The sequence below is a fragment of the Passer montanus genome, unplaced genomic scaffold, assembly GCF_014805655.1.
Source record: "Passer montanus isolate IOZ18808 unplaced genomic scaffold, ASM1480565v1 scaffold43, whole genome shotgun sequence".
NCBI classification, from domain to species: domain Eukaryota; kingdom Metazoa; phylum Chordata; class Aves; order Passeriformes; family Passeridae; genus Passer; species Passer montanus.
The window spans coordinates 5836108-5848486 of record NW_024369151.1 but is presented as its reverse complement, the minus strand read 5'-3'; the positions used below and the strand labels follow the sequence as shown (position 1 = coordinate 5848486).

Sequence of the window (12379 nt, the reverse complement as noted above, 5' to 3'; positions counted from 1 at the left end):
GAGCGTGCCTCTGCCTTTCTCAAAGATGGCCGGGCGGGCTTCGCCCCACTCCAAGATGGCGGCGGGGCGGCCCCGCCCCGGGGCGGCGGCGGCCGCGGTGTCCTTGCGGCGGGCCCGGGCCCGCGCGGCGGGGCCATGCTCGCCTTGGCGGCCAGGGCTGCGGTAAGAGCGGCACCGGGAGGGCGCGGGGCGCCAGGGGACGGAGCGGGCGGGCGGCGAGCCCGGCTCGGTGCGGGGCCTTGAGCGGGCTAGCGCAGGCGGCGGCTCCCGGCAGTGCCGCTGTCGGCTCCGGCCCGGAGCACAAGCCGGGTCCCCGGCCAGGGCCGTGCGCTGGATGGGCTCGGTGCCACCTCCCCCGGGAGCGGGCAGGGACACTGCCCAAGTCAGCCCCCCAGGCCCGCGGGTCTCTTCCCGTGCCTGACGGCAGCTGCACCGTGGAGCTGTGCGGTGACAGTCCCAGAGCTGTCAGGGCTGGAGCTCTGGAGATCACCCTGTCCAACCCCCCTGCCAGCAAAGGGCCACCTGGGGCGGGTGACACAGGAACGTGTCCAGAGAGACAGACTGCACACATCCCTGGGCAGGCGCTAGGGCACAGTGCTGTGCCATCCTCAGTGTAAAAAAAGTTATTCCTCATGTTGAGGGCAGGCTTCTCGTGTTTTGCTTTGTGGCCATTGCTTCCTCTCCTGTCACTGCGCCACTGAAGAGTCTGGCACCACCCTCGTGACGCCCACCTTGGTGATATTTATATGGATTGTTGAGATTCCCTGTCAGCCTCCTCCTCTTCAGATTAAACAGGATGAACTCACAGTCTCTCACTCTCCTCGTACGAGAGATACTCAAGTCCCTTAATTGTCTTTACGTCCTCCTCTGGACCCTCTCCACTGGTGCCTTGTCGTGTACTGAGATGTCCAGTTGGGCTGGACAGCAGGAAGGTGGCTGCTGGACAGGGAGGGGCTGGGGAAGCCCAGGCAGATGGCAGAGCTGTCAGAGCCTGCCAGGCTCGGGAGCTGCTCCCCGCAGTCCCTCTTGGGTCCTGACAGGAGGAGACAGAGCAGCAGAACAGCAGCCACAGTGTGGATCCACTCACAGTTATGAGGGACCAGGCAGGGCAGCCAGTTGTCTCTGGGCTTAACGGGCACTCCAGATTATGATTTAAAAATAAAAGACAAACCTCTGACATCCTGGCACTCAATTCTGTGGCTGTGCTAAGAATCAGCTAGGAAATTCCTTTAGCCCCCCAGCAGGTGGATCTCCTTTCCCACCAGCTTTGCAGGCTCTGGAAAAGGTTCTTGGCTGTGTTGGAAGGTGGCTCAGCAGCGATGCCAGCCCACAGGCTGGCCCAGTCTGCACACCCTGCTCCACTGGTGTTCCTTTTCCTGCTGCTTGTGGCGAGGGTTGGGCTGTTCCCTCTGTTTGCTGCCAGCTGCCCCCTCAGCTCTGATCACTGTTCTATCATCTCCCACCAAATCCTTCAGTTTAACCCCAGACCAAACAAGCAGGGCACAGAGAAGAGGGAACATAACAAATGCATTCCACGTTTTAACAGACAGTGGCATCCATGGGTTTGTTTTGGGGTTTTCATTGTTACCCCGTGGAAAATCTGCAGCTGTTTCTTTGGCATCATCATACTCTATTCAGGCTATGCAGACTGTGCTTTCTGCCCCTCAGTTCATTGGACAAACATGAAGGAGGTGTTGATGTTCCTTGTGACTGCGTGGCACTCTGATTGCCCTGCTATGGAGATACTTTTTGTTAGGTTTTGGGGTTTTTTTTAAGAGTTGACAACCCAGAACTCCCCAGAGTCTCAGCTTGCAATAATGACCACACGTGCATGGGGAGTGAGGGCAGTTAAGGTGCCACCTCCAGGACATAAACTGGGGTCTCTCCTGCCTTGTGTCCAGGCATCTCTCCCAAAAGCCACAGCAGTTCCATGGTCCAGGCAAAGGCTGAAGGCACAACATCCCCACTTCTGCCCCAGATCTTGCTCAGAGCAGGCTGCAGCCAGGTATTGATCAGCTGCCCGGTGGGCACCTTCAGGGCAGCTGTCGCAATCCCGTGATGCGATAATTGCTGTCCCCTGCCGGGCCGTGCCAGCCCTGGAGCCCTCTGATCGGAGCAGTCATGTGGCAGTTGGCTAATGAGGTGACGCCCTGCATGGGCAGCACATTGTCAGGGGGAAGAGGAGACCCAGACAGGCCGAGGGAGAGCTTTACGGTCTCTTCTGTCCTACCAGCCATGGATAGGAAGCAGAAGCAAGCACAGAAGGTACAGTATGCCCAAGCTGCTGTGATCAACACCTTTCTTTTCCTCTCAGTCCACTCTTCTTTTATGCTTCAGTAATTTCTTCTCCTGTTGTTTTTCTCATTCCTTCTCCAAACCTTTCACAGCTCTTCTCACAAAGGTCCCACAAAGACCCTGCTGCCCAAAACCAGGGCAGTTTTTAGGGGGCTTTGTCACCTTGTAGATTAGCTCTTTCTTCTCTGTCCTTAACTGCCGGGAGGAGGTGTGGGGACAGTTATTTTCTCACTGCTTTGGAAGTCAAAGGGAATGTTCTCAGTGGCTTTGCATTCTCAGTACACTGACAATGCAAAGTCCAGAGTCCTGCAGGAGTGTCTGATTCAGTACATCCATGGGAGAGGGAGGTGTAGAGGAAGTGGAAACCTTGAGAGTACTATTGAAACATCTTCAAGCTGAAGAATGTCCAACCCCGTTCATCCAAAAGGATGTTGTTATTCTTTTTGGGGAAAACTGGTGAGTTGATTTCCTGGTGAGCACTTGGGTTTGCTCCGTTATGTTTTTCCAGGCAGGGAAGTGGTTGGTGCTTTTGCTCCCACATGACCCAGTTGGATCGCAGGAGCCTTTTGGCATCACCCAGAGTTTCCTGAATAGACAGAGAAGAGGCATTTTAATCCTATCCCAAACTTAGCTAAATTCTGCCTCCTCAAAGCCAGAAGGGTAGTTCAGTTTGGCACAAGGGTTCTGCTTTTTTTAGTCATGCTTTTGTAAGGAATAATGAAAGTTTCTGATAGTATATAAGATTATTATTTTTTTCACAAATTCCTTCCCACTTACCGTGGGATGGAAGGGTTTGACTTTGTCCATCACTTGGAGACTCTCAGCTGGAAGGTGTCCACAGGGTGGGGAGATGTGTCATTATCCCAGCAGCATTTTCCCTGAGGAGCTGAGAATAGGTATCTTGCAGATGGAGTTTCTCTTCCACGGCTTTCCTGGATGTCCTGCACCCTCTCCAGCACCCAGCCGTGCTCTGCTGAGAGGCTGGGATGGAGACTCCCAGACCCAGGTTCTCTGCTCCCCGGGGGGAAGCTTTGTCTCGACATTTGCTCTGTGCTTTGCAGGCCAGGCCCTGCGGCCTGCTGAAGCAGGCAGCTCTGAGGAAGATCACGGGCAGACTGCAGCTGCACCAGGAGGCGCTGCCCCAGCTGCCCGTGCCGCCGCTGCAGCAGACCCTGGACCGGTACCTGCTGGCCCTGCAGCCCATCGTCAGCCCCGAGGAGCTGAGCCACACCGAGCGGCTGGTGGCCGAGTTCCGCAAGCCGGGGGGCGTCGGGGAGAGGCTGCAGAAGGGCCTGGAGAGAAGAGCCAGGAAAACAGAGAACTGGGTAGGTCAGGGCTCTGGCCCCAGCTCTGGTTAGGGAGGGTGGAGGGCTGATGTGCATCTCGTCCCTGTCCTGGCTGCAGCCGCTGGCACCTGTGTTTTAAGGACATCACCTTCCTGACCACTGTGCTGCTGATCTCCCCAAGCTGTGCAAACTCCTCACCAGGACTTGGGTGAGCAGAGAGATTGTGGCAGAACAGGGAGTCACTGGCCCTGCCTCTGGCTGCTGAAGGCTTGATACTTTCAGCATCAAGTTGAAGTAAACCCTCTGCTCAAGGCCTGCACCAAAAGCCACCCATGCCTTGCTCAAATCCTCCTTTCCCCTTCCACCTGCATAGTACAAACCCCAAAACACTTTGTTTGCAAAATGTGGGATGGAACTGGGGGCAGGATGCTGAGACCCATCAGCCAGGATTGGGTTGGACAATTGCAGCAGCTCCCTGCATGTTTTCTTTTTGCATCCCAGCTCTCAGACTGGTGGCTGAAGACAGCTTACCTGGAATATCGCTTGCCAGTTGTGGTCCACTCCAGCCCAGGTGTGGTTTTACCTAAGCAGGATTTTCTGGATCGACAAGGTCAGCTCAGGTAAAATCCTTTTCTACCTTCCCTCGGGTTATAGGTGGGATGAGCTTTCTGTGCTCAACAGGGATGAGGGTATTAAGGCAGATTGGGAATGAGCAATGTGGTCCCCAGGTCTGAGCTGTCGTTGCTGTAAGGGCAAGGCTGCCAGGCTGTAAGGAAACTCCTGGTTGCACCAGACTAAATGTTTCATCAGGGGAGAAAAAGAGAGTCTAGTGGTTCAGGTATTACACAGGGACTGAGAAACTACATTTAGGTCTTTGCTCAAGCACAGATCTTCTCTGTGAAACAGTCCCATCATTGGCTGAAGACATTGTGAGGATGTGTTGGAGGCACTGTGATTGTGTGTGCAGTTGAAGGAGGCAGAAAGTAGCCCAGGCATGTAAAGGAGATCACCCAGAAATGCCTCTGAAGTTTGCTAGTTTATAGGGATGGGGGAGCCTGACAGAGACTGTCCCCTGTTGTGATTCATAGTTTGGGAAAACACAGTGACCAGCCTTCCCACTCCAGGCTTGTCCTTGCAATCAGACCCTGCCATGCCCTCTTTTCCTCATGGGCTCCCTTTAATTTTTAACCACCACTAGCAGTGTGTTGAATCCATCTGCAAAACTTCAGCACTGACCTTTACACAGGTACCTTTGCCACAGTTACCAGTCAGCACTGCCCTGGCAGATCTAAAGTACCAGCCAGGGGATCAATGAGGCTGGGAACAAATCCTCCTCCCACCCCTCGATACACCTGAGCAGAGGATTAGCCTCACAACAGTGCAAGAGTACACAAATGTCTTGAAAGCTCCCTGTCATATTATTCACTCCTAAGTTTTCCAAATAATCTGGAGAGCTGCAATACATTCCCAACCAGTGGAATTGAGCAGCTGCATAAGGTGGGCTCCTGTGCGTGGGTAGTTTGTGGCTGCACAAAGAAGTGACATTGCAGCTTGAAATTAAAGCTTCCAAAAGCAAAAGGCAAATTTTGAAAGTGGTGTTTTACTCCTTAACCTGGCAAAACTGCTGGCTGAAAAAAGTCAGCCAACCTCTCCCATCTCCTCAAGCCCAAACTTTGCTTCTGGGCTGTTAATTCTCTGGAAAGGAACACAGACACTCTTACTAGTGTTTCCCTCATGTTTTGCAGTAAGGCTGAGGAATTTTAATTGAAAACTACTTTGCAGAATGTCTCTTTTCACAGAACCGTCAGGCTCTTGGAGTTGTGTCCTTTGATCTTTCCTAGGAATGGGCAGGCTGAGCCAACCTAAAGGATACTGCCTGCAAATGCCAAATGTTGGCACCATGTCACTCAGCCAACAACACCACCTCCTGTCCCAGTGACCTCCTGCCTCCTTCCTTCAGGGACAGGTGGGAGCTCCCATGTCAGAGAAGGCCAATCTAGCTAAGAGAAGGTCACTTCTAGCTAAGCAGCTTGATGTGGCATGTGACAGCCCTGCTGGGAGCTGGCATTGGCACTTTTACACTGATCCTGGTAAACACAACACCTCAGTGTCCACATGCAGCACATCTGCTTTGTTTCCAAGCCCTCAGTGCCACAGGAAGTTCTCCAGAGTTGTTAGCAGCAGGATGTTCACTGGAGTAGGAACTCAGTCACCAGTGGTGTCTTAGATGCAGGGAGAAACAGCTGCATCTTGGCTTGACACTCCAAGGTGGCCCCTAGCCAGGAAAGGGCAGAAATCCTTCTCTTGGTGCTGCTTTAATGCTGAGAATCAGAAGTCAGATGTGATAAAATCGTAACACATCAGTAGCAATCACTGCTATTAGAGGGTCATTAATGCATGACTGAGTTCTTCTTTCTTGAAAGCTGTCCAGAGTTCCTTGGCTGTGTAGTAAGACACCCAAAAAAAGAAAGTGCCACACAGTAGGACTATCCAGCAGTCTCAAATCACAGCCCAGAATGGCTGTGTCAGTGAACCAGAGATGGGCACAACAGGGACTTGGCAGAAAGGCTGAGCTTTCTGAGGAGTAGAGAACAGCTCTGCTAATCCTCCTCAGCTCGTCCCTCAGCCCCAGAAACATCTGTGCTTGATCTCAGCTTGTTACATTTGGTATTTTTCCAGGTTTGCTGCCAAGCTGATCGAGGGTATCCTGGATTTCAAGACCATGATTGACAAGTGAGTTACTGACCCTCCTGAGAGCTCACACCTTCTTTAACGTCACAGAGAGGCTGAGCCTTGTCCATAAATCTCCCACGTAGAAAGGCCAGAGATGACAGCACAGATTTGGAAAGAGATACTGTAATCCCCAGTCCCCTCCAGTGGAAAAAAGCAAACTTACTTTTCTGCCTTCATGTTCTTTGTTTACCTTAATGCTTTCATTGGCATGGGAACATGCTTGTAGGGAGCGAGCACGACTGACAGTCTCACGGAGCTCTGCACTTCTGTTTGCTCACAGGACAAGCTACAGCTCAGGCAGCAGGAATTTCAGTCTCTAACATTGGGTTCCTGGTGTTTCTCACCTCCCAGCTAGATGGGATGAGCTCTAGAGAAGTTTGTTCCTCCCTTACCCTTTTTCTTTTAGTCACCAGCAAATCTCTGCTGCTGACACACCTTATTTCAAGTCCAAAAATATGTTTACCATCACCAGCAGTCAGACAAAGTTCAGGGTAGTTGGAATATTACTGCAGAAACAAGTGATTGAGCCCCTGCCTAGTTCATGAATCATTATCAGCACATCAGACACTCATCACTCAGAACTACAGCCATTGAGTACGTCCAGAGACCTGATTCTCTGGTGTCAAAGAAAGGACAGTGTTTTTTCCCTTCCCAACTGAAAGGCCAGCAAACAGACATTTTTTTTGTAGCCTGTACTAAGAAAGCTGCTAGGAATGGGGAAGGACAGCCCCTTTTTATGCCACCTTTAGGTTTTGCCAGAGGGAGGGAGGGAGTGCAGGTGCAGGGCAGAGCATGTGGCCTGTGTGGAAGCACAGGCCTGCTCACACTGATCTGATCTCTCTCTCTCCTTCCTCCTTACCTTGCTGTGTGTCCAGTGAGACCCTTCCCGTGGAGTACATGGGTGGGAAGCCCCTCTGCATGAACCAGTACTACCAGATCCTCTCATCCTGCCGCATTCCCGGGCCCAAGCGCGACTCCATCGTCAACTACGCCAAAGGCAAAAAGCAGTCCAGACACATCACAGTTGTTCACAACTTCCAGGTAAGGCAACTGCTGGGCTTTCAAGGTTTGTTGAAGTGCAGGTGTCCCTTTTGCTGGCTGTTATCCAGAGGAAAGGGAATAACAGTCTCTGGCCACAAGGTTTTTCTCACTAGGGATATGTTCCTGCTCCCTTTATCCCCTTTGGCCAGCAGCAGAATTGCCACGTGTAAGCAACAGACTAGAGGCAGAAAAATACTGTGTTCCTCTGTTTCTTGTCCCTGTAATTCCTGTCTCTCAAAGCCCAGAGACCATGTCTGCAGCTGGAAACTGAAAGTGAAAATTGGATAACAAAAGCTTCCCACTGCAGCTTAGTCTCAGAAACAGGAATTCCTCCTTGGTCCTTGTTACCATGGCTTCATAAAACCAGGGCTATATTTATGCCCTGCAAAGGAAGCTGGACTTGGGTCTCTCAATTCTGAGCATCCTTCAAAAGTCTGGCAAGCTGAGTTCTTCAGCCAGGCCTTACCTTCTCAAAGTAGCTGTTGCCAGTTTCTGGGGCTAGACAGTTATCTTCTCTCACTGTCTGTCTGTGTCCTTGTCCACTCTTCTCACTTTCAGTTCTTTGAGCTGGATGTTTACAACAGTGATGGATCTCCCCTTACTGCTGACCAGCTCTTCATTCAGCTGGAGAAGATTTGGAACACCTCCCTCCAAACAAACAAAGAACCTATTGGGATCCTCACCACCAACCACCGAAACAGCTGGGCAAAAGCCTACAACAACCTCCTGAAAGGTCTGTAACACACATGTGCTAACAAACACTGCAGATCCTTGCATAGCAAACCTCTCCACTGTGCTCTGCTCAGTTCTTTCTTGTAGAAGCTTGTTTTGGACAGATAACAGGAGCCTTCCACCTTAAAGAAGCAATCATTGCAATCTGCTGTAATTTTTGGGTTGGGAGGTACACGTTCCAAGTGTGAAGTTTACTGAAATCCCAGAGTTTGTTGCCTTGCAAATAGTAGGATGTAAGAATAGTGAAACAGGAGGGTGAATCTTCACACCTGTAACAACCTAGCTGGCTGCAATTTTAATAGCTGTGTACACCCCCACTGAGGTACAGCAGGAACCCAACACTGCGTCTTTCAAATTTCTCTCCTTCCAATGACACAACCCCCTTACTCCTGGTTCATTTCTGTCCCAGATAAGACCAACAAGGAGTCCGTGCGTGCCATTGAGAAGAGCATCTGCACGGTGTGCCTGGATGCCCCCATGCCCCGCGTGTCCGAGGACATCTACAAGAGCCGCGTGGCCGCGCAGATGCTGCACGGCGGCGGCAGCCGCCTCAACAGCGGCAACCGATGGTTCGACAAAACCCTGCAGGTAACAATGGTGCTCTAAAGGTGCTGAAGAGGGGGCTCTGGAGGTGTTGTCCTGAGATTACAAAAATCCAGAAAATCCCAGGAACCTTTTGCAGCAAAGGTCCTCATGTCAAGAGAGTGGAAAAACAAGGGAGACGAGGAGTGGTGGCTGACGGTGTGAGATCCTGTGGTTCCCCCTGCAGTCACCAGCATTTGTTGCTGCCTCAGGGACTTGTTTCTTTTCTGCCTCTGGGACTTGTTTCTTTTCTGCCTCTACCCACGTTTATTCAGTGCGGCAGGTCTTTGTGTTCCTTATAAATCAATTTTCTGCCTGCGGACAACAATGCCTCATCTGCTCAGAGGCAGCCCAAACGATGGGAGGTCTGTTCCTTGGATCTCCTCCAGGCTTGTCACTTTTCCTGGTTCTGCCAGAAGCTGCCCAATGGCATTTTGTTTAGTTTTTTGAAACATGCACTGCCATCCTACAGCATCCCTCTGATCTCTTCTCCATTCAGTCTTGTCAAGATCCTTCAACAGCAGCTGCTGTTGGAGGTTTTTCCCTCATTAGTTGGTATATCCTGGCTTGTGCATTGTAGCAATGGTGCTTTAGGGACTCTTCTCATACCTGGTAAACTGTTCAGTGTTTTCAGTTGTTTTGTTCCTCTTTGGAACTCTTCACCAAGGGGATAAAGTTTAGATGTTCCAGCTGATTGAAAAGTAAGGGTAAGCCAGCATGTGGCAATGTTATTCCTGTACTGTGGGTGCATCTCAGTAAACCAGAACCACTGAGCCTCTCTGTATGGTCAAAGCACTGAGCACACCAATATGTCAGGCACACCCTTTTCCAGGGAATTCTGCAGAACTGTAACAGTGCTCTCAAATCTTCTGCACCTGCTGAAAGGATTCCAGTGCTGTGCTGCTAAAAGAGACCTCTCAGTGTGCAAGGACAGGCTCTGATACAGACAGGGAGACAATGAGGTCTCTCTGGGTATCTTCTGTCTCTCACACTGCCTGTCTTCAACACTGTCCTCTCATGCTTCTCTCCCAGTTCATCGTTGCTGAAGATGGCTCCTGTGGTCTGGTATATGAGCATGCTCCCTCTGAAGGCCCACCCATCGTTGCTCTTCTGGATCACATCGTGGAGTTCACGTGAGTCCTGCCCCTGCTTTTCCCTGGCACTGGAGATCCCTTATTGGCACTCTGAGGGGTCTGTCAGGCTGTGACCAGTGTCACAAGGTGTTAGGGAAGGTCTCCTGTGCGTTTCTATCCAGGCTGTGGCATTCCTAGCTGAGCCTCATGCCAAAGGTCTGGTCAAACAGAACCATTTCTCTGTGCAGGAAGAAACCCGAGACGGGCAAATCGCCTACAGTTCATCTGCCAATGCCCAAAAAGCTGCGGTTTAACATCACCCCGGAAATCAAGAATGACATAGAGAAGGCAAAGCAAAACCTCAACATGTGAGTATGGAGAAGTGGGTGGGTGACTGAGGGAGTAATTCTTGTCCCCCTTTGGAGCCTGTCAGTGATTTAATGAGACTTTCCCCACTGCAGGCAGTGAGTTTTCCCAGTGACTTCTGGGCTCAACAGCATTGAGCTGAGCTGAAAAGCACTGCCAGGAATAAGGTCACAGGTGCTAGAAAAGGGTTATTACTGATTCATCCCATTTGCTAAGAAAGAGCAAGGCTTTACTGGATCCAGTCAAGAATACTGGAGCATAAACACACACATGACCATCTAACCTGGTGAAGATTTTCAGCAGTGGCCAAAAATTCTTACTTCTGTGGTGCTGCCCAAAGAGATCTGTGTGTGCTGGAACACTCTGTCCCTGCATAGGTCAGAATCCAGATGGCCTGTTCCCTCTGAGCCTTGTGAAAGCAAATCCATTCCACTGTGTTACAAGACCGAGCAACAGAGGAACAGTTCCTCTTTCTTTCCTTGTAGAATGGTTGACGATCTGGATATCAAAGTCATGGTCTTTCATCAATTTGGGAAAGGATTTCCCAAGTCAGAGAAGATAAGCCCAGATGCTTTCATCCAGCTGGCCTTGCAGCTGGCATACTACAGGTAAGACCATGCATAGGTCATTCCTCAGCCTCAGACTCAAACATGTGAGCTTGATAAAGCTGGCACAGATAAGGCTCTCCCAGGGCAGACTCACCTGTGGCTGTCTCCTCCCTGTGCCAGGATGTACGGCCGCGCCTGTGCCACGTACGAGAGCGCGTCACTGAGGATGTTCCGCCTGGGCCGCACCGACACCATCCGCTCCACCTCCGTGGACTCCCTCAAGTTTGTGCAGTCCATGGACAGCCCTGACAAATCGGTGAGGATCTCAAAGAAGTGGAGTAAGAGGAATCCAGAAAAGAGAAAAGCTGTTTATTTGGCCAACCCCTTGTCACCTGGTTTCAGCTAAGGACTGCACCCCATTCTGAGCTAAACCATAGCTTGCACTATCTTCACATCAGGGGTTTGATTTGATTTCTCTATCATATGTACTGAAAGCCTGGGAAACAACATGTGGATGTTTCTGAGCCCACCAGAAAGTCCTTTGTAAGGCTGTTCAGCTACTCAAACTGAGTTCTGCTACTGATGGATGAACTCTGTTCAGAATGAAGTAATGCTGCCAAACAAAATGACGTAAAAATTAAATCTAGTAAATTTAAATGAGTTTCATACAAACACATAAAGCAGAAATGTCCTCCATCCTAGAGAACAACCAAAATGAGGTTCTCCATTCTGCAGAAAAACTAAAACAGATTTGTGTGTTCTCAGGACCAGGAGAAAGCAGACTTGCTGAGGAGAGCCACACAGGCCCACAGGGAATACACAGACATGGTGAGTGTCCTTTATGCAGACAGGCTTGGGAGTTTACCCAGTAATTGAGGGTTCTGGGGAAAGACAAGACCTGAACATCTTTTGCTCCTGACACAGCAGTGTGGCCATCAGTGTTGCATCAGTGTTGCTGATTCTGGCAGTGCTCTAAAGCCACAGACTTAATCCTCTCTAGCTGGTGTGTTAAGTGTCCCTTGTGACTGACCTAAAGGAGAGAATCAAGTATTACAATAGCTTCATTTCTTACCATCATTGTTGCTGATAAACACCGAAGTTGCTCAAGGAGCCCTTAAACCAGAGGGAGTCCATGGGCAGGAACTGTAAGGTTGTTGGCACTGGTGTGTTTAATTTCACAGTCCTTACAAAGAAGATTATTGGTCTTAAAGGCAACGTCTAGTTTCCTTCTAACTTCAAAATGGGCAGGAACTGTAAGGTTGTTGGCACTGGTGTGTTTAATTTCACAGTCCTTACAAAGATTATTGGTCTTAAAGGCAACGTCTAATTTCGTTCTAACTTCAAGCATTTAGAGACTTTTTAGAAGTGTTTTCTTTAACCCAGAGAAATAGTTTAGCTCACTTGCTGCTGGCCTGGCTTTCACGTGTCCATCCTTGCTTTCCTGCAGGCCATACGGGGCAATGCAATAGACCGGCACCTCTTGGGGCTGAAGCTGCAGGCCATCGAGGACCTGGTCAGCATGCCCGAGCTCTTCATGGACACAGCCTATGCTGTTGCAATGCACTTCAACCTCTCAACCAGCCAGGTACAACTCATCTGAGCCAAAAGCACTCTCTGTTCCTTATCATGCCTTCCTTCTCCATGTTTCTCTTCAGTTCCTTTTTGTTAGAAACTCATCTACATTGGGTCAGAAATTTCTAAGCTGGCTGTCAATCCCACAGAG

General features: G+C 50.5%; 1 protein-coding gene across 2 annotated transcripts in view; it reads left to right on the top strand.

Annotated features, from left to right (window-relative positions):
• The first annotated feature begins 23 nt into the window (after positions 1–23).
• CRAT (carnitine O-acetyltransferase) overlaps positions 24–12379 on the top strand; it is a 15979-nt gene continuing 3623 nt past the window's right edge. The window contains exons 1-13 of one of the 2 annotated variants that reach the window (XM_039719989.1): positions 24–162; positions 3357–3620; positions 4083–4201; positions 6261–6314; positions 7190–7355; positions 7914–8088; positions 8497–8675; positions 9702–9802; positions 9991–10110; positions 10594–10716; positions 10837–10972; positions 11422–11484; positions 12104–12241. In XM_039719989.1, the coding sequence (XP_039575923.1) occupies positions 136–162; positions 3357–3620; positions 4083–4201; positions 6261–6314; positions 7190–7355; positions 7914–8088; positions 8497–8675; positions 9702–9802; positions 9991–10110; positions 10594–10716; positions 10837–10972; positions 11422–11484; positions 12104–12241 (1665 nt within the window). In that variant the 5' untranslated portion in view covers positions 24–135. Of the gene's footprint in view, positions 163–2106; positions 2266–3356; positions 3621–4082; positions 4202–6260; positions 6315–7189; positions 7356–7913; positions 8089–8496; positions 8676–9701; positions 9803–9990; positions 10111–10593; positions 10717–10836; positions 10973–11421; positions 11485–12103; positions 12242–12379 lie in introns of those variants that run through there. The other variant, XM_039719988.1, reaches the window with a different exon arrangement.